This window comes from Cynocephalus volans, chromosome 3, assembly GCF_027409185.1.
Source record: "Cynocephalus volans isolate mCynVol1 chromosome 3, mCynVol1.pri, whole genome shotgun sequence".
In the NCBI taxonomy this organism is placed as follows: domain Eukaryota; kingdom Metazoa; phylum Chordata; class Mammalia; order Dermoptera; family Cynocephalidae; genus Cynocephalus; species Cynocephalus volans.
This window is the reverse complement of record NC_084462.1, coordinates 161,418,796-161,441,249: the sequence shown is the minus strand read 5'-3', so window position 1 is coordinate 161,441,249 and position 22,454 is coordinate 161,418,796. Positions and strand designations below refer to the sequence as shown.

The 22,454-nt window shown below is 39.0% G+C and overlaps 1 protein-coding gene across 2 annotated transcripts in view; it reads right to left on the bottom strand.

Moving 5' to 3' along the window:
* The window catches only part of TSHR (thyroid stimulating hormone receptor), a 145,000-nt gene that overhangs the window by 32,156 nt on the left and 90,390 nt on the right, over positions 1–22,454 (bottom strand). For both annotated transcript variants that reach the window (XM_063090566.1, XM_063090567.1), the window contains exons 4-7: positions 13,871–13,945; positions 11,399–11,473; positions 9,802–9,879; positions 6,909–6,977 (exon numbers count right to left, since the gene is read on the bottom strand). In XM_063090566.1, coding sequence (XP_062946636.1) covers positions 6,909–6,977; positions 9,802–9,879; positions 11,399–11,473; positions 13,871–13,945 — 297 coding nt within the window. The remainder of the gene's footprint in view (positions 1–6,908; positions 6,978–9,801; positions 9,880–11,398; positions 11,474–13,870; positions 13,946–22,454) is intronic.

The following is a 22,454-nucleotide window of genomic DNA, read 5'->3' as shown; positions in this document are numbered from 1 at the left end:
CATTGTAAAGCTAAATTTTTGCTTGTCCAATTCTGCAGTGTTTTCATCTGATACTTAATATGCCCCTGAGGATTAGAAGACTGGTTGATAAGCATTGCAGTTTACCAGAAATGCTACAGAATAGTTAAAATGGGGAAAGCCAGCCAGAGTCCAGGAGGGGAGAAGGAGGATGCCGAGGAGACACAGCCAGCTTGAACAGCAACGAACTGATCTTGCAGGAGGCTGCATTCTCTAAAACCAACATGGCTGCTTGGGTACTTTACCTCTTAGAGATAATTAGGTGCTTAAAAATGAAACCCCCACTCTGCCTTTAGCAGTTTTGAGGGCTGCTTCACTTAGTCTTTAACCTTGGGTTCAGACTGCTCCTCCCACCTTCGATCTGAAGCTTCGAGAATTGGGTGGAGAAATATGTATGCAGAAGCCTTAATATCCATGAAGACAGTGATCCATGAGCCTCATTTATCACATACTATTTTTTGGGAAAGTCAGTTTAGTTAAACTGATTCCTTGACCATGGCTTACCCTGATTTCTCTAGAATCCACATTCTGTAAGCCAGCTTGGGTAAATAAATCACAAATCCTGGTAAGCTAGGGTAACCTACTCTAGATAATGATTTTTTCATATTGGGCGTGATTATTTAAACTATCCCTTGAAAGGAGAGGATGACATGAATGAACTCAAAAGAGAGTAGAAAGGCTTATAGTAAGTAAGAGGTGAGAGAAAAGGCTTCTTGAAAGTCAGGATTTCTAAATATAAATACCGGGAAAGGCTAATAAGAAAAGAACTGGTATTTCCTTTAAAAATAAGATAGGCACTGCTACATCTGTGTGTTCAATGGCTCTTTACTGTTTGGGAGAGCTCATGCCTCTTTGAGAACTTGTTGGAAGCAATGCAGTTCTTCTTAGAAAAGAGAAGTCAGATTTTCCATAAAGGCAGTTAAGAAGCCCTCCCCTGATTTAAGATTGTGTATTTCATAGTTCGGGAAGGACAAGGTAGTCAGGAAAATGAAGGTGGTCAGGAATTAGTTGCGGAAAAGTATCCAACTGACAAACCCAGTATTATGCATACTCACTCTTGGTACGTAGTAGCCATTCAATAAGGACTTGCTGGATGAATAAATGAAAACCCGGTTGCTAGGTATCTCCTAGAGAGGGGTTTCTTCCACACTATATTTAGAAGGAAGTGATCTATGTCAGAGAGAGGACTATGGTACTACGGCAAAGAAATTTGCTATTGCTGCTGAGCCTTGCTCGCTCTCTGGGGAGTTTTAGGATACATTTCAGCTCCAAGATGGAATTTCAGCCTGTGCCTCTACAATCCCTTTAGGGGAAACTTGGGCTGGCACCTGATTATGTTGTGAGAATCGCATGGGAACACTTCTGTGGGGAACCGTGTTTCTTTCCCACAGCTCTGGTTATTCAGAAAATTAAAGGGAACCCCTGCCTAGCTCTCATGTCAGTCTAAAGAAAAGCTGTATTGCTCTATGGAAATCCTTTTGTTAGTAGAAATGAGGACACCTGTTTGTAAACAGAAATAGGTGAGAAGATGCTCAAGATTTCAATAGGGAGAGGTAAACGTCAACATTGGAACATACCCTACAAGCTGCTCAAATACTTACCCCATGAGAAAAAATGGCCTGCTTAATCCTCCAATCTTTTCTATCGTCATCTTTTCCCAGTGCTCCCAGCTGTGGTGTTTTACTTCTAATCAACTAATGTGTGATGACAATTAGCACATTAATTGTGCTGATTCTGTTTATAATGATTAGTGTCTTGGTAGGTTCTCAGAACGTCAAAATGGTGGTTTTTTTTCCTGTCCAAATGTTTACTGTCAGATCGTAGCTAGTTCTAGTGGTTAACCATAGAAAATATGACACAGAGAAGTAGACACTCTGTGAGAAACAACATATCCCAATGCAGATGGTGTGGAAAGAGAAGATGGAAAAGAGCTTCCAAAGAATAATTGTATGATTTAACTTGCGACTGAGTACAGTTCAACTTCTGTTGAGCAAGGGATGCTTGTATTATTATTACTTTCACATCTGAGTGATGACAAGGGGCTTGGTTCCATATGAAATCACAGGATGAAGTGCTTTTATGCATCTGCCATCATTTTCATGAACTCCTAACTAATTACTCAACTGTTGCTGAGGAATCACTGCTTGTACTCAATGTGGAATTTGTCCAACTTGGCTGTAATTGTATTATTCAGTTACACTAAAAAGATGGGTGTAAATAAGGTCAAATCTGTTAATTTCAATAAATTGGCATGAGGTGGACTGATGGGGAATGACTGCTCTTTTGGATGACATTTTGTTTAAACTAGAACCTAAAGATACCTGAACACACTTCTGGAGAAATTACCACACTGCTAACATGCTATGTGCAATCCTTGAACACTATTAGGATAATTATATGGGATTGATATGTTTACCTTAGTTTAAAATTATAATTAAAATTGAGACCAGAAGCAACAGCCCTTTGTTAAAAACTGAGTGAATACTATTTCATTATTACCATAGAGATTTGACCTCTGTTTTCTTTACCTACAGCTCAATCCTTGTCTTCCTCCAGGCCCAGGGCTCCTTATCATGGCCATCATCTTGATTTTACATTGGATTTACATGATACCTTTTATTGAAGTGTTTAAATCTAGGAAAGAATAAATTTCCATCAACCAGGAATCAGAAACTTAGGGTAGAATGATGAATAGACAGAGCATTGTTTTATAACAGGAGCAGAGTTTCCAGTTTGGATTCAAAATACGGATTGAAAAAAAGATCTTTGTTTTCTATTATGATTGGATCTGAACTTTCTAACCCTGAAATATTTTTATCCAGATACTTCTTATCTCTGTCCCATGACTTCCCTTTAACCTTTACCAGGAATTGGGAGAAACAGATTACGTAACTCACCACACAATGGCCATCCTCACTGAATGTCATCTAGACCAGAGGTCTGCAAACTATGGCCCTGCAGTCAAATTCTGCCTGCCCCTGTTTTTGTAAATAAAGTTTTATTGGAACGCAGCCATGCTCATTTGTTGATGTAGTGTCTATGGCTGCTTTCACACTACAGTGGTAGAGTTGAGTGGCTGCACCTAAGACAATATGTTCCACAAAGCTCAAATTATTTGCTATCTAGGCCCTTCCCAGAAAAAATTTTGCTGACCTCTGAACTAAACTTATAGAAACCAAGAAACAAATGATTCTTAACTAATAAATATTTCCCACATTTGTTAAACTCTTCCAAATAACTTTTACACTCAACATAAAAATGTCAAGAAAATATGGTGAAATGATACACTGATTTCTTTCCTATGTTTCAAGGAATGGTTAGTGATTAGAACAGACTGAACTGATTAGAATCAGGACACCAGTGAATTATTCCAGTGAATATTCCAACAGCATAATTCTCTATCATCAGCCAAGCCACTCACAGAGCCCATATTATGCTCCAAGGAGAAAGCTGGTGAGAAGGTAGAGGGAGTCCCCCTATATACTCTCTTTGTAGGTTTAGTTTCAGAAGACTATCATATGATCTGAAATCTTTACTAGTTCTTGGAATCTCCATAGGCTGCCTCTAGAATGAACTTTGTCAAATTGACCTGCCTCCCAATAAGATGGCATCTCAAAAGACTCATTACTGTGATAGTGTGAAATATATGTTTGTTTGGTTTTCATATGTTTGTTTGGTTTTCATCGGTTTCCTGGCACACAGCAACTAAAACCCTTGGAATCACTGGAGTGATAAGAGTGTCTTTTGGATGCTAATGAGATAACTGGTGGCTGGGGCCCCTTGATAGCTTCAGGATGAGAGCTGGTCACCAGAAAGCCTGAGGCATGATTAGAGGGTTGGGACAGTCAGCTCCACTAGCCCTCCCACCTCTGGGGATGGGAGAGGGGCTGAAGGATGAGCTGATCACCAATGGCCAATGACTTAATCAACCCTGCCTATATAATGAAGCCTCCATAAAAACCCAAAAGGACAGGGTCTGGATGAACTCCAGGTGGCTGAACATGTGGAGATATCTGGAGACACTTCCAGAGAGGACATGGAAGCTCTGTGCTAAAAAATGAGCAGCAGTGGCTCCACCAGCACCAACGAGAGGAGTTGGGTGTCCACACCTTGGCGGTAGCGGGTAAGTCAGTGACAAGAATCCCAGCAGAGTGCAGGGGAAAGTGTCCTCAACCAGGGGATCCAGGTCTCAACTTTGTCTTGACTAGTCAGCTCTATCAAATTTAAATACCGTGCTTTTATTTTATTTATTTATTTATTTTAAAAGAGCTACGTGAACTCTTTGGGCTTTGTTTCCTTCATATGTAAAACGTGACAGTTGACAAGGAGATTGATAATGTATTCCACAGCAGTGGTTCCTGACTTTTGATCCACATCAGACTCACCTGGGTAGATGTTTAAATCCTCATTGCCCTGGCTTTATCCATAATCCTGGTGGTAAAACTGAGACATCAGTGCTTCCAAACTCCTCAGGTGATCCCACTTGGTAGCAAATATTGAGGACCATTGCTCTGTAGACCTTAAAGTCTGAATTTTACACCCCCAAATCTCTGTCCTTAAAAAATGATAACTGAAGGTGTTTGCGGGTCATATCTGCCAATGACTAAATATGGCAGGAGAAAGAAGCAAATAATTTGAAGCATAGATCTTTATCTTAGGCTTTAAAAATCTTTTGTTATGGAAAAAATAAAAGTTTTAGAAATGGAAAGGGGAAGAGGGGTTGGGAGAAACTGGGTCATGGACACAAAGAATGATTATGATTTGTAATGATGGACACGCTAATAATGCTAACTCGATCATCACATATTGTATACAAATACTGATAATCAACTCTACCCCATAAATATGTATAATCAATTATGTTTCAAGTGTAAAATAAATAAAAAAAAAGAAATAGATTACTCTGTATCTAAGGTTTCATGTTCTTTTTCTAATCTAGCATTCTGGAAAGGCAGTTTTTGGTTCAGGCAAGAATCAGCCTGACAGGCAGAATTCAGGAGCCATATTATTAGCTCTGGTTTCCCTGGTTGAAAATGTCTCCACTGTTCTTCCTCCCGCCCTTGCTAATGTGGTTCTCTGATGCCTCAATGCTAGCCCCTTGGTGCCCCAACATCTAGAACACTATAACAGTCCTCTGAAATCTTTATGCCCTCGGCATCTACAAACGGTCTTAATTAATTTAGAAAGTCCTAATACCCCACTTCATTCATAGAAAATTTGAATTGGGAAGATCATTCCCTTAAGGGTCATGGCTTTCTAGGAAGAGATGAATCAAAGAAGAAGATATTTGGTGAGATTCACGTAATATTAAAAACAAATGCTAATACTAGAGAAAAACATGAGGTAAATCTAGGGAGAATCCTGCTTGTATCTCCAAACAAGGAGGCCAAAGTTATTTAATATTCAGGGGTTGGTTGTTTTTTATCTGAGAGGCATATTTTGGATTTGGGTCATTTCTCCCTAATGTACTTGACCCTTTGTATTGCTGCCCTTGAGTTGACCCCACCAGTATGGGCAGGGAGTATATTGCTGCTGTTCACCTTTGTATCGCCAGTGAGTAGTGTTCCATAAATATGTAGATAAGTAAATGAGGGATTGCTTATGAGGCTAGTATGACAAAGTTAAGATGGAAGGAGGGTCTGTCCAATTCTTCAAATGAATTTGATGTGTAAGTATTCATGTTACTCTATTGAGTCTTCCTGTGATTATGTATTTTCACAATATGATGGAAGTCAACCCCAATGACCCCACAACCAGACAATCAAGAGAGAATAGTACTTTAACTCTTCATTTGATAGACACTAGTAGGAAGCCCAAAAGCCTGCCAAAGAGTGAGACTCCACTTCAAACAGAACTCAGAGAGCCTTGCTTAAGTATAATGACTTCAAAATTTATTACCATTTATCCTTTAAAAATGGAATTATTCCAGAACCTATCACCTAACCCCTAAACCAGAACATCAGCTCGAATCACTTAATCTATGTGCATGTTGTTTTCCATCTAGGGTCAATGCTTAGGTTGTGCAGCTTATTTTCTTCACACTTGCTACTCAAGGTGTGGTCCATGGGCCAGCAGCATCAGCATCACCTGGGAGTTTGTTAGAAATTCAGAATCCCATGGCCCACTCCAGATCTACTGAATCAGAGTCTGTGTTTTGATAAGATTCCCCCAGATGGTTTGTATGCCCAGTAAAGTTTGAAAAGCAGTGTACTTCATAACAGATTTAGAATCATAAGGCTTTCAGATTTTGCAATGATCATTTCTAGAATATAAAATAACTATGTATAAAATATTTAAAGAGAAAAAAATGATGGGATTACAAACTAACAAGGCCCTATTCGAAGTGAACCAGTAAATTTGGGGATAAAACCCCCAATAGAACATCTGGAATTGAAAAAAATATATAATTGTTAATGAAATTCTCAAGAAGTGTTATAAAACAAATCAAACACAAAGTCTATTGCTTGCTTTTTCAGCTGTTCCAGGCATTATTTATTTTTTGAAAAAGCAAAAGTTGAATATGGTTTTTCAGCTATTTCTGGATGAATCAAATATAAACTGACATTTTCCCAAAAATATGTCAGAAAGAACTAAATGAAAGTCTTATTTTCTGAACTGCTTTGGACTTGATTAAAGATAACCTTTTACTTCATTTACACATACACACACTGAGGATAAAAGCTTTGGGATTTAGATTTGGAGCCAATGTAAGTGTCCACTAAAGCTGGCCCTTACAAAGATCCTTATCATTATCTTGAAGACTTGGTCACACTAACTCTGGGTTGTAGGGATGCTCTGGTAGAACCTATCTCTCAGCAGAATTCTGACCCACTGGATGGTTCTTGTTGGAGGGGGGGAGGTGGCGGTTTTCACAGCTACCCTTGACTTACACAGCATCCAGCTTTGTTCCATTAAAAGCATGTCCTTGGACTGAAGTAAAGCCATTGTTGTACAGTTTCCTACAATCAATAGAAGACAAAAAAGTCAGAGACGCATGAGAAATGGTGCTAGCCCTTTTCTGAAGGGTTCGGTTAATTTCTTTGGTGTCAGACATGTGCATAAAAGTTTTGCAGGTCCCACATATGCACCCCACAAGAAAAATTTACAGTGTGCCTTGTTTGAATTTCCCAGTTTGAATGCCCAGGCTCCGGACTTTGCTCCTAGTAAATTTGAGCTGTTTCTCAGAAGCATATTTACTTTGAGGAGCAAAGATTTGCCACCATTAAGGATTTTTAAAAAATGTTCCATATACACTCAGAAAAGGGATTTTCAGCACACACTCTTTCAGCAGGAGGAGCCCCAGCCTTGGGAATTCTGGGCTACATAGGGATGCATGGGGGTTATTGGCAGGAAGATAAGAAAAGACACCCACATCCATAATTGGGCACAGCTAGTGGGAACGCCTTTTGGCAATTGTAGGGGAACTGTGAAAACTATGGTAATCCACCAATGTGCACTCTGGAAACACATTAAGCAGCACACAGGAGACTCTAAATTTGGATTAGACCTGTGTCTACTATTTAACAGCAAGGTAACCCTGAGAATTTCTCAACCTCTCTTATCCTCAGTTTCCTTATCTCTAAAAATGTGATGGTAGTACCTATTCAAAAGGTTGCTGGGAGGATCAAACTATACATTTAACTCAATAAGGGACACTTATGAGATGACCATGTTAAAAGAAGTATCCTAAAGCTTGAATTTATCCTATATAGTTGTAGGGAACTGAGAAATAATCTCACGCTTTTGTTGTTTTTGTTTTGTTTTAAATAATTATGTAGTGAGTTTAATTCCAGCTACTAAGGTATCTTGGTTGAGGATTGCAATACCCCAGGGACACAGGCACAGAGGCTGAGAAATCTCTAGTGAATAAGTTAATTCTTTGTAAACTAGAGCTCTTTTATGAAGCTGTGAGAATTATGCATTTGGCATTTTTATTTTCAAAGACTTTCTTGAGAGTTCTGTACATTAAAAATGTTCTGTGAGTTACATTTCAGAGATTAAATAAAACACTTAATGATCAAATAGGCCTTGAAAAGGGAAAAGAGTGAAAAGAAAGAAAGAAAGAAAGAATTGCAAACTTTGAAACTCTATCCTACCAGGAATATGGTTACAAACTCTGCATCGGATATATATCCTTTAATGTTTACAGGTTTTTGAGCATGAGCTTCAAAGAACCAAGGACTTTTGAAGGAATGTAGAAATAATCATCTGAAAAGATAATAAACAACCTATGCCATCCCCACCCCTACATTTCAGAAATAGGGGGTTCCCTCACTCAGATGTTTATAAAGTGCCTTCAGGCCCCATGCAAGGTGCGGGACAATGGGCTGCTTTCACTTGAGAGGGATACTTGGGATATGGGTCCTTAGAAAAAAATGTCAAAGGTAAAGGTAACATTCTGTAAAGAAGTTCAGAATGTAGGAGTTTACTTATGATGGGCGCTAAATGGTGCAATGGGAACCTTGCAGAGGAGGTAAATGCCTTGAGGTTTGGGGATGAGTGGGCTAAGAGCCCAGATCTTTGCTGTGCTGTCAAAAGAAATAGTGGCTGAGAAGGAGCTTCTTGTCTTTTCAAGACAGCTGCCCCCATGTTGTGGGGAAAAGGATTTACTGAAATGCTCTTCCCCTGTGGATAGACTCCCAGAAGTTGAGATAGCTTCATTGGGCCCAAATTGGTAGATATGGGATGGCTCAGAAAATAGCTCCTAAGAAGAACTGGATGGAATCTTGAATCAATTTTGCTAGGGAGTAATTCAATCAGGTTTGTTTCTGATAAAGAACCCCCTACCATGGTGTGACTAGAGAAAGGGACTGGGGTGACAGTCTGGGCAAAAACCCACTGAGTCCAAACTTGGGCAGTGGTATTAAAAATAGAGGAAAAGGATCCTTCAGAGGTAGCCCCAACTCTATACTTTGTGGCCAATGCAATGAAAGAGGAATTTTCTATCAACTTAAAGAATTAACTTATCTTTTATACCTCTATTAGATTTTCTCCATCAAAACATCATTTTGTGAATATCCCTGATCAAGCATCTACTTTTGAACATCTAAAAAGCAGAACCCATTCAAGAGCTGGAAAAATGATGATATATAGAAGCACTATGTTTTCTATTCAAAACCCCCTTATAGGAGCTTAATCATAGTCTACGATTACTGGGTAAAAGTGTGAGTACAGAGAATTAAAAGACCTTAGTGGCACCACTTTCTAATTCAGGAACCTTGGGAAACTCACTTAAATTGGCTTAAACCTCAGCTTCTGCCTCTGCAAAATGGGGATACTTTAATACAGAATGTTATACCATAAGGCCTGCAGGCCAAATCTGGTCCACTGCCTGTTTCTGTAAATAAAATTTTATTGGAATACAGACATGCTCATTAGTTTGTGTATTATGTGTTGCTGTTTTCGCCATGCAAAAGTTGAGCAGTTGCTACAGAGGCCATATGGTCTGTAAAGCCTAACTGGCCGTTTACATAAGAAATGTACCAATCACCACCATAAGGGAATACTTTTGTTACCTAAACCCTTTTGTAGTCTACAAAGCACCACACCATAAGACAACATTCTTATTTAGTTATATGTAATCCTTTGTAAGATTACAGAGTACATATTACAAGAGTACTTCAAAAAGTTCATGGAAAGATTCATATTATTTTTTAATTCTATTTTTCATGAACTTTTTGAAGGACCCTTGTTTAAGGTTTAGTTCTCGGATGGTCTATACAAATATGACAACATCCCAAAACAAAATTCAGTGTTGGCAGGTATAGGACTGGCAATACTCACAATGTCAAGGTTTCATTGCACAGTCCCTGAAAAGCATTTACAGGGATTGAAGTCATGTAAGGGTTGTCTGTGATTTCACTGCAAGAGAGAGAACAAAAACACTTTATGAAAATATAATTTCTTCCTGGAACTGGGCTCTTGCTGTACCTATGCGCTTAAATGAAAAGCTGGACACAATACAACTTAAGCTTATTTCTTTTTGAGTTTCATTGACCCTTCGTAACCACTGGTGGCTCAGAGGTCCAGTGAGGTGGTGAGAGATGTCCTAGATGAACATGCACCCAGAGCCCCAAGTGTGCAGTAAGCAAGTGAGTTTTGGGTGTGGGCTGAGGTCCCTGACTTAATTTTCATCTCAAGGGAAGTGAATGGATTTTAGAGAGTTCTCCTGAATCTGGGACACTTTGTCCACAACAGCTAGAATTTTCTACATGTGTGGAACCTTTATACATGTTTAAAATGATGAATATACTAATTACCCTGATTTGATCATTACTTAATGTATACATGTATCAAAATACCTCATTTTACTCCATAAATATGTGCAATTATTATATACTGATCATAAAGTTTAAAAAAAGAGTTGGAAGAGAGGGATCAATGGATTTCATTTCATGAGTATTACTAAATGTACTCCACTTGCAAAACTGTCAGTCAGATGCTCTTGGAGAATCTACACCAGTCTAGTTCCTGGAAGACTGCCTTTATTTCACTCTGAGCCCTTCTGTATCAAAGAAGCATGGTCAATTTTTTTCTAGCAAAAACCCAAGAGTTTGGAGGCTAACATCCACATTTGCTGACTCTGTAGTGCAAACTCTACTTGTAATTCTCTTTGCATACTCCCATACAATTTGGTAAGACAATTGACCTTTTTTTGCAGATTTTGGAAAAGACCACATGGTCACCAATCAGAAGTCACAAGAAGTACTCTGAGCATCACTCTTGACTGCTCCTTGGGACTCTGCTCAAACGAAATCACATAGGTTTTCTATTCCTCAAATTGCTCATTTGTGGAATGGAAAAACAGTAACTTCCTTGTATGCCTTATAAGGTGGTTGAATGAAAGACGTGATGCATGGGAAAGTGCTTGAAAACTACTAAAAACTATATGAAAAATAATTATTGTCATTATCATCAAATTTTCCTTCTACTCAAGCATTCTCATCAGCAAGCAAACATTCCATAATATCTCCCATTTAAAAGCAAAAACACACAGTCTTTTCTCCTGACCTGATACCTTCTAACTACTGAGACATTTTCTGCTCCCTTTTAGTAATAAAACTTCTCAAAAAAGCTTGTTATGGTCACTCTCTGCAATTCTCCCCCTCCAATTCTCTTTTGAGCCCACCATGACCAGACTTCCCCACTGCCAGCACTCCACTGAACTGTTCTTGTCAGAATCACCGATGCTTACATTACTGAATCCAATGGCTGTTTCCCAGTCCGTGCCTTACTTCATCCATTGGTGCAGTGACCACTGATCGCTGCTTTTACTTTGAAACAATTGCTCTACTTGGCTTCAACCAACCCCATGGCTGTACCCTAGTTCTTGTCTGTGATGAACAAAATATTGCCAAACATTGCACGTGTGCATACTTACAGTATAAAGAACACATCAGTGGAATAAACTTTGGTCAGTTCAGGGAATATTCTAAGTCCAGTGTTGAAAATGCCACTTCGTTACATGAAAAAAGGAGGAAAAAGGACATAATTTAGGTAAGAAAAATCAACACATAGAAAGTATAATCATGTGATAGCTGAAAGCATGGGTTCTGAGGTAGCCTGGAGTCCCGTCCTAACTCCTCACTGAAATATCTGAGTGATCCTGGGCAAATTGTAACCCCTGGATGAGATGATGTTCTCTCAAGGCACAGTAATTTAATCTAGCCTTCCAGTGTCAGTACATTCACTTTGCTTATAATACTGTGGGGAATGTCTGAATCAAGTGGGATTCCTAGAAATAGGAATTGAGATTTCTTTCCCGTGTGTGTGTGTGTGTGTGTGTGTGTGTGTGTGTGTGTGTGTGTGTGTGTGTGTGTGTGTGTTATTTCTTGGTCTTAATTGGAGAACATTATATGTATGTTGGAGGGGTGGGAAAAGGGGTGGATGGGACGGAGAGATACAATTACCCATCTCTAAGCTGGGCTTCCTTTTTCAAATGCTACACTATGTCATGTTGTTATTTTGCCAAGAATGGCTTTCTCAGTAGCGAACAGGGAGTACCACTGCAGTGGTACCATTTAAAAAAATACATCCAGAGAAGGAAGGAAATCAGCCAAAGACAATGTCTTCACTTTCCAAAGTTTGTGTCATCCAGGGAAAGATGTCAAGATTAAAAGACATGCATAAAACAGCATGAACTCCAAAACTTTCAGGCTCCTGATGTCACCCAGATTTCGTTGGCTTAAGATTTGTTGCAGCTACTATAACGTGGATACTGGAAGCAAAAATTATTTTGAGAGGCTTGGTATGGCATAGGGTGAGACCTAGACATGACCCAGTAAAACTTTAAAGTCTTCCAGTAGAGAAAACTCTTCTTCCATTGGTGCACCTTCTACGGCAAATTCAGCCATGACTCCTTCTAGAGCAGAAGGCGTAGGATTTGAAGAGGCAGCAGGAGCCAGAAGTCTCAAAATAAGCAAATGGGACATTCCAGATAACGAAGGAGAGAGGTGAGATTCCATAAGGTATATTTAAAGCACAATAAACAAACATTCATTTACAATAGGGGTTCACGTGGAAGAGTAGGTGGGGGAAGGCCCAAGAGTCAAGGCGAGGACCACATAGTAAAGGGCTGGAAATGCCATATAAAAGGGACTTGGACCGGGACGTCTTTTATCTTTTGAAACCCCATGTAAATCCTTCTCCTTTTGATCTTACCACTCATTACCTGAGCCCCTAAACACTATGTACCGCTCATCTGCCACTTTCCATTATACTCCTGCAGGAGTGGAACTTTTCAATTTCATGTACAATATGTCTCCAACTAGACTGTGAGCTTCTTAAAGGCAAGGACAATATCTTAGAAAATTGTGTGTTCCCACAGAGCCTTGCACATAGTAGGAGATCGTGATATCAAGGAGTTGTTGATTGGAACTCAAAGTCCATAAGAGGAGTGATTACCTTGCCTCACGTTTTCACATTATGATGTCCATTTCCACATATCCTTTCAGCTGCATATCCCATCACCTTTCTCTTCTGTACTCCTGGCATATCCTACTCCCATCTCTTCAATATGAACTATTTTTTAGTTCCTCCAATAAGCCATGTGATTCCACAGCTCTGCGTCTTTATTACGCTATTCCATCTACTTGTATTTCTCCTCTACAGCTCCCCAACCCCCATCCCACTTCTTTTCCTGGATAACTCCTTTTCATCCTTAAAGACTTAGTTCCTAAAATATCTATACAGTTTTATTTTAAAGGCATGGATGGAAATGAACTGAAATGTTAATAGTGATTATTTCTGGGTATTGGGGTTAAGGTTGGTTTTTATTTTCTTCTTCACACTGTTTTTGTTTTTTAGTTTTTATAATGCAGATAAGCAGAAAAAAAGTTTCTTCCAGCTGGTGTCTAGAGGGCCTGAGGCCGTATATGCACATTCACTGAGTGCATTTTTATTGAGCACCTACTCTGTGCTAGTCAGTAAAGATGCAACAGAGAACAAAAATGTTGCAGTCCCTGCTCCCGTGGAGATTATGATCAGCTCATAAGTTGCCAGAGCAAAGCAGTTAAGTGTTGTCCCCTCCATTTTTGTCTCCACACCCCCAAAGATTGGATTTTACCTTTTGTGGCTTTTTTCTTGCTATATGTAACAGCCACTATAATATTGTTATGATACCCATTTCCAAACAAAATTGACCAAATGGCTCTTGGGATTTTGTTTTACTTTGTTCTGATACTACATTTAAAGACTCAACGATGGCATTTTTCCCCTTGTGTCTCTTGGAGCAGGTTTCCAGTCCCAGCATTGGACCACATCATCCTAGGAAGATTCCCAGCAGACGACAGCATTAAAATACTTAAAAAAAAAAAAAAAAGGTGCGGGGGATAGGAGAGGAGTTAGTACTTACAGGAACTTTAGGAGGGGAAGCTCTTTTAGGGCATCGGAGTCTATGTAAGTTAAGCTTCTGGTATTACGAATTTCTCTGTAAAAGTTATAAGGAACGCAGTCACCATAATACATCCATTACTGTCCTTATCAAAAATAAAACAACGTAACTCAGTTTAACAAATGTTCATGAAAAGAATATGCATTTTTGTGGTGCCACAGGGACTGTGGCTGCCAGGAGTCTGTCCCAGCAACAGCAATCTACTCCTGGCTCCTCACAGGGACACAGTGGCTATCCAGCCCTCTTGCACCATTGACTTGGTTTCAGTCCATTTGAATTTATGGGCTACCTTTCTCTTAATTGTAGTTTTGGGTTTGGTTTTTTTTTTTCCTTTTAGATTTAGAGAGAAAAGAAAATCTCCTCCAATGGTTTGAGGAGTTGAGGAGAAATATCCTTGTTACTAACAATAGCAAATATCCTGGCCAAGACGATGATCACTGGAGTGGGAGTTTGAGTGAATTACATGATGGATAATAGCCTAGCAAGAAGGGCATGAGGCTCTGTAACTTGCTATTTCAGATGTCACAGATGTAGTGAGTTTTAACAGTTCACTTGGGTTTATTTTGTGATGTCAGTAATTGAATATTTTTCAGCACATATGGTGTGATATCATGTGTGTCTAGAACTTAGGTATGTATACCTGCTGGTCAAGAATACACGATTAGCATTAGTGAAATTAGGGACTATTAGAAATAGGCTCTCATTGGTAAAATTAAACGTATTTAACATATGTAGATTGCCTAAAAGAGTTTAAGGGCACTCCCTATCTTTATATGAAGAGTATGCGAGAACAAGTAAGACTTGTAAGTTTTCTTTTTAGGGACGGCATCTGAGGCTTAATTCCTAAAGGGACTTCAATTTAGTCATTCATAGTACCAATCAGAAAGCTTAGAACATTTCAGGGAGAATTTACATTCCATAAAATTCATGCATTGTAGGTAAAAATTTGATGATTTTTAGTTAATTTATAGAATTGTGCAGCCATCATCATAATCTAGTCTTAGAACATTTCTATCAATGACTAAAGTAACCATATCTCCATTTGTAGTTAGTCCCCACTCCCTCCCTCATGCCTAAAAACCACTGATCTGTTTTCTATCTCTACAAATTTCCCTTATCTGGCATTTCATACAAATTAAATCATATAACAGGTAGTCTTTTGTGTCTGCCTTTCATTAAGCATGATGTCTGAGGGGTGCGTCCATGTTGTAACACATATCAGTAGTTTGCTCCTTTTTATTGCTGATTAGTCAGATGGATCTGATATAGAACCTTGGCTCTGTCACTTCTCGCTACACGATCTTGGAAAAGCCATAGTATCCTTATCTGTAAAACAGGGAGAATAACAGCACCTCTTTCATAGGGCTCTTATGAGGATTAAATAGTACCTATAAGGAATTTGACATGTGGCCTATAGATCCATGTGTCAGGGATCTATAGATGATGGTTTTATAATTGTTGTTCTTATGAGTGGAATGAAAGTTAGAACAGACATCAGGGACCGGGGGTTGAAGGTGTTGCAATGTTCTTGCAAAAATAAAAATAAAACAAAATGCTAGGTTAGGTATTTTAACTAAGGATGTTGAATAGGACACAGAACTTGGAAAAGAGAGGATGGAATTAAGTCTGAGAACAGAGACCATCTACTCCCCCTCCTCCTTGCACACACAACTTAATGTCTACTGTCATATAACCTTATGGGTCCTTTGTCTTCATTAAATAACCTTACTATATGGGAAACTCTTGTCCAGGCAAACAACGTTATTGTTCATTACATGAACTTTTTGAAGAAATACCCCTCAAAAGAAAGCATCAACAGTTTACATCCTAAGACTCTGAGAACTCTTAGACCTTAAATGCTCTCATCACAAAGAATTCATAAATTTTTGCAATGACGAATATACTAATTACCTTGATTGATTATCGCACATTGTATACGTGTATTGAAATATAACTCTGTACCTCATAAATATTTATAATCAATATGTGTTAATTAAAAGCAAATCCTCTCCTTATGGTGCCCATTAATACTAAACTATTATATCATGATTCTTACCCAACCAGGACCCTGCATGGAAAGACTCTCTTTAAACCAGTCTCTAAATTTTAAAACTGAAAGCCCTATATTCTTGGAATTTCCTCTGTCCTGAGCAAACAAATCTCATGCCTATCCCACCATGTCCCTCCAGAGACTATCAGACCCTGCCGATGTAGTGCTCTCTCTTTCCAAAGTGAGCAACAAACTCTTTGCCAGAGCTTTCCATTTGGGGAGGAATGTTTGAGGGGCTGTAAGAGACAAATAAATGTAAACTACAGATGTGCCTCAACTTACAATGGGGTTATATCCCAGTAAACCCATCATAAGTCAAAAATTTCAAAAGCTGAAAATGCATTTAATACCCCCAAAAACCCATCGTAAAGTCAAAAAATCATAAGTAGAAGCATTGAAAGTCAGGGACTGTCTGTAGTTAGAAGAGTTTAGAAATTGAGTGTGGTTTGCAGTCTGGAAAAGTGTTTAATAAGAGACTATTGTTGAACAATTGGACTTGAGTGAGTGGCCCAAGAGAAGGTCACATTGAAAGGAAATGCAGCCCACCTGGGTCAGCTTAAAGGTAATGAATGCAAGGGAAATGAAACACTGCTGTTAGTAACTGTTCATTACATGGGCTGGCAACCTGCATGAAGGCTGGAAGAGAAGAAGGAGGTGGGAGAGGTTGCAAGGAGAGAGCTTACCAAAGAGGAGATGGACTTTGGGGGGGAAATACAAGAGGAAAAAAGAGAAAGATAAATAAAAATTACCACAAGAAAACAGCAGGAGAAAAAAGCTGCTTTCTGAGGTAAGAAGACAGCTCAACACTTAACATGAGTGACTTTTAAAAAATCTCTTCTGAAGCAAAGAAAGATTGGGGTGGGCCTGGCCTGTCTGCAGTGCTGCTAAATGGAGAGAGAGAAAGAACATCAGAAGCGAATGCAGCTGGTATAATCTTTTCAAAGACAGGAAGCAAAGAGGGGTGGAGGCAAGTACCAAAGAACCTCTAACTAGAGACGGGGAAAGAAGAGTCCAAATCTGATTGAGTTCCAAGCATGCCTGCGAGGGTGAATTTGAATCATACAATTTTCAGTTAAGCAATTATGGCCCAAGATTGCAGGAGGCTACTAGCTATGCTGCCAGAAATCTGGGGACACAGAGAGAAAGAAACCCTTCATGTCATTTCAGCACAGCAGGTTGGAAAGGGGATGCCTTCCAGAGTGAGTCTGGATGAGAGCTGAATTTGGCAGTGGAAGCTGAAGGTGGATCTTGGAGCATAAATGAGGGCAGCTCTGTCGTGCTCATCCACCCAGTCCTGTTCCATGAGCAAGAAGTAAACCTCGCTTACCTTAGGGCTGCTGCATGGTTTTATTTTTATCTATTTCTCGCAGGCCTACCCAAACTAATACAATAAGCTTAGATAAAATTCTTACAAGATAGAGCTCACTGTTAATAGTGGTTATTTCTGGTAGATATGTTTGGTGGTGATGATGTGCAATTTTTACTTCTTATTTTATCTCGTTCAAAAGAAGAAACAAAATTCAATAAAAGGTATGCAAAAAAAAAAAAAAAAAAAGGAAATAAACCCAAACTTTATAATCAAAACAAAGCAAAGCAATATATATTTTCTGTATAAAAAATACCTTTAAAATATGCAGTGCCAGATAGTCTGCTTAAGTATGATCTTTATGGAGTTGGGCTATTTATCTGTGTTGGGGAAATACATGAGTATGTTGCAGCTTTTGGTTTTTTTTAAGCTTCTAATAAGTTTTTGTTTTTATTTTTATTTTAAAAATTTATTTAATATTATTTTTTACATTCTAAATGTTGTGCAACAGCTGGGGGAGGGGGTGAAAGGGGAGGGGAGGAGAGGGGGCAGGGTGGAAGGAAGAGGAAAGGGAGGGGGGTCAAGGCCATGGCAACACCCCCCTCTTTCTGGCAGGCTGTGGATGTCAGGCGGACATGGCTGAAGCTCACAGTCCCACACCGCCCAGGCTTTGGAGCCTGGGGCACTTCTGGTGGTAGCTCAGTGGTCATCACTGGGCTGGATGTGGACGTTGGGGGGCATGGCTGAGGCCCCCTACCGTCCCAGCTCGGGAGCTTGGGGTACTTCTGGCAGCAGCTTGGTGGTCATTGCTGGGTTAGATGCAGACATTGGTGGGGTGTGGCTGAGGCCCTTAGCTATGGAGCCTGGGATGCTTCCAGTGGCAGCTTGGTGGTCATCACTGGGCTGGATGTTGGCAGAGCATGGCTGAGGCCATCGGCCCTCCCCTTGCCCTGGCTTGGGAGCCCAGGGGGCTTCCGGTCCTACTAGGTTTTATAGGTGTTCTTTGGCGGTATTAGACCTTTACTGGTTAATATCAGAACTTTGTCTCTGATCTGTGGGTATTTTGTTTTCTTTTCAGTTCTGTGTTGGATATTTGCTGTTTCCACCACTTAAACTCTGCACTGGAACTCATTTGTTGTCCTTTGGTTACTCCTAACATAGGGGAACTTCCTGTGGGAACCAGCACTTGAGCCCTGTGGTTGAGCTAAATGGCTGCTTTGCTGCTGATTCTCTGGAGAAGCCTTTTTGTGCAGCTCAGGTTTTAATTGTTGACCTTGTAAGCACTTCCAGGTCTTGTGAGGTCTGGTACACCTGGGTTGTGTGGAAACTCTGGTCTGGGCCTGAGTCTCTTCAGCAAACTGTACCTCCTGCAGTCCTATACTCCTGATCAGTCTACACTGAGTGGTCCTGTGCTGACTGGAGGGTGGATCAGCTGTCCACGCTCCAGTGCTCCCCCAGCGGGCCAGTCTGCCCCACCCCCTGCACTCCCAACATTTCCCACTGGACAGGCCATGCACCAGCCCCTTGTGATGACTCACTGGCCTCTGAGTGGCTCCTTTTTTCAGTTGTCTGTGGCTTCTCACTCCTGTGTGGATCCACAGGAACCCTGTTAGTGGTCTTGCTGGCTTGGCGGCCACCAAGGCCCTCTTCTCCCCTGCAGCCTCCAAGCAACTTCATATGAAGGACACAGCAGTGGCTTTAGCCAGCTCTTGCTCCCTATGCTCACCAGGGCCAGCCTTGAAGTGGCCGGGGCTCAAAACGGTCAGAGAGGTTTTTTCTTCCTCTCATCGTGGCTTCGCTCACCTTCATGCACTCTGAAGTTCTTCCTCCTCTTATCCTGAGCTCTAGCAGCCCCAGCTCGGCAGTCATTGCTTTGTAATAGTTGTAAATTAGTTGATGGTGGGAGAGAGTGATGCTGGGGACCGTCTATTCTGCCATCTTGGTCTGGTTTTTGTTTTTAAATGCAGACACTTCGAATGATGAGCCCCAGTTTGAGGAAATGTTAGGTAGGATCCAGCCCAGCTCCCGTGCCTCTTGAAGCTTTTTGATTAGAAAAGCCCAGCCTTGAAAGATTAAAAGATAAAAAGAGACTGAGTGTATTTCTTATCACCTGGAAGGGTTCTACCAGTGAGGGACTTATGTGAAGCAGGTGATGATAATCCCTCATTTTGCAGACAAAACAATGGAGACACACTTAGAAAGATTAAGGGACTGATCTGTTACACAGTTAGAGGCAACACTAAGCTTTAGCCTAGGACTTCCAACTTTAAATACAGCTTTTTTCTTTTTTAAATGATCTTTCAAGGAGATCATCTCCAGAAGTGAAAAGAAATTTAAGTACCCATTATTACTTAATGCTCCTTCATTGGATTTCAAATAAAATGGACATTTAGATGAAAAGTGCAAGACTGATGTCCAGTGTGCACTGTGTTCAAAATTGACAGATCAATAACTTAGCATATATTAGTTTCATTAAGTCATATGTCTAGGTTAATCCTGGTTTTCTTCTTTTTCTGAGAAATATTTGTTAATTCTCAGTAAGAGCCAAGGACAGAGCAATTGGCTTGCCCAATACAACTAGCATTGCAGCAGACACAGTACCCAAGCCTAACCCCCCCCAGCAATACGGGAAATCAGCAGGCGAGAGAACGAGGAACAAAAAGAGGAGAAATGAAGGTTTACACTCTTCTGCTCTTAAGGAACCTTCCAACTTCTAATTTCTTTTAATTATCCTACTGTCCCCCTTCCCCACCTCAATTATTCATGATCATTTTTATTTTTGGCAGCTGGCCTGCATGGGGATCCTAACCCTTGACCTCGGTGTTATAACACTGTGCTGTAACCAACTGAGCAACCAGCCAGCTCGCTGACCTCAACTGTTCAACAGGCATTGGAACCCCTGCCAGCATAACTGGATTTTTAAGAAATACAGGTGCACCTAATGTGTAAGAGTATGTTGTTTAAAAAGAGAAAATGAACAAGAATATTAGGCAAAAACCTAGCTCTCGTCTAGTCCCCAGCTTCTTTTCAACTCTTGCTTCGATTTGATTTTCAGTTTTTTCTGGTCTGCTCTTAAGCGCCTATAGATCCCAAAAATGAGAGGCAGGCTACTTTGACTTTGACTAGGTCTGCTCCCTCTAGTGAATGGAGTGGGGAGAGATTAATTAAAATTAAATTAATAATTATTAGATATCTATTATGTGCAACTTTACCACGTGCTCTAGGAGGTATAAGGAAGTAGTTACTAATTATTTAACTACTTTAAAAACAAGATGTGCAATGCTATTTTTTCAGTATGCTGATGGTATTATAATTATGTTTTTAAAAGAGCGGGCTTATGTTTTAGAGATATATACTAAAATATTTGTGAATGAAATGATATGATATCAGAGATTTGCTTCAAAATAATAGACATCAGGAAAGTGAATGGGGTAGAGAAAAAAGATTGGTCTTTTCTGTTGTTGTTATTAAAACATAATTGATTATACATATCTGTGGTGTACAGCATTGAATATCAATACTTATGTGCAATATGTGATGCTCAAAGGCCTAGTTTTTAAACATAAGTTAAATTTGTTACATATAATTATTTATAAATTTATAATTGTTAAACCTGGATGATGAACACATGGGGATTTATTATGCTGTTTTGCCTACTTTTGTGTATGTTTGAAATTTGCCACAATAAAAATTCACAGTGAAAAGAAAAAACAAGACTTGCAATAAATAAATAAGTAAATAAATAAATACATACAAGATGTGCATATGTTGGCAAAACTATAATTTTGTTAATTTAAATACTTTAAATGCTGTATAATACCATGGTGAAACTGGGAGTAATCATTAGGAAAATTAATTTTAAAATGACATTTTATGACAGTGTTCTTTCTCATAATAAAACATCAATATATTTTATCAAGTGTTAATTTTAAGCTTTAGGCATATTGAAGGGACCCTTAATTTTTTAAAAGTTCATTTCACCTGATTATGAAAGTAATAAATATTCATTGTAAAAACTTTTAAACACACTCACATAAAAAATAAATGAAATCTCTAATAATTCCGTGATCCAGAGAAAATTTGTTTTTCTCTCTCTCTGTAAGTACGTCTTGTTTTTTAAAATAACATTATGACCAAAGCATTTCCTATGTGATGACAGCAGATCTTTAATGGCTGCACAGTGTTTCATATTTAACCATTCTCCTAGCTAAGCATTTGAGTAGTTTTCAAATTTTTGCTATTATATAACTCTGGAACGAACAGCTTTATGTCAACTTTTTCTTACATCTCTGTATATTTTCTTAGGAAAAATTTATAGAAATGGAATTACTGAGTCAGAAACTAAAAAGTCTGTCAAAGCTCTTGGTATATACAAGGGTACTTTGAAACATTCGTGGAAAAATACAAATCTTTCCATGAACGTTTCAAAGCACCCTGGTATTAGATTCTTAGCTTCTAAAGTCCTGACTTTTAGACTAGCACTTATTTTTCATCTTTGTCTATAAATTCACAGAATAAGTTATTTCCTACATTATCAAAGCGTTTCACTGAGAAAAGTCTTAATTATTTTACTTTGATAATTATCAATGAACTATTTACCAGTACCACTCCTTTTTGTAATGGAAAGAAATAATCTATAACCAAAAGGTGATATTTATGATTTGATGTATCTTTTAAATTACTGAAGAATTAAAAATAATAGACGTTAAAAATAATAAATATTAATTGATTCAAGAAGAGTTTAAAATACACAGATTTTTGAGCAGATTGAGGAAAATTTAAATTTATCAGCAGATTTTCCACTAGAAACAGCATTATGAAAGTAATTCTCTAAACTGCCTGGTAGGTGAATGTAACTACTTTCATGATTATTTAATGATTGGTGCTAAGACTAGTGATCCTGAAACCTCTAATGAATCCACTTGATTGAATTCAGTGAATCAGCAAAATTAAGTCTTATCACATTGTCACAAGTCACATATTTTACCCACCCAGTTGTAGAATTTTGATTTATTTGTGACTTTTAAAAATTCACATAAAAAAATCCTTCTGAGGGCAGCATTTAAAAAAAGTATTGCAGCTTTTAATTAAAGAGATATTATGGAGTAGCATTGGTTCTGGGAAAAAAAAAGAAATTTTGAAATTTCTGAAATTTCTTAGCTGAGTAAACGTGGGCAAGAGCCTTGAGA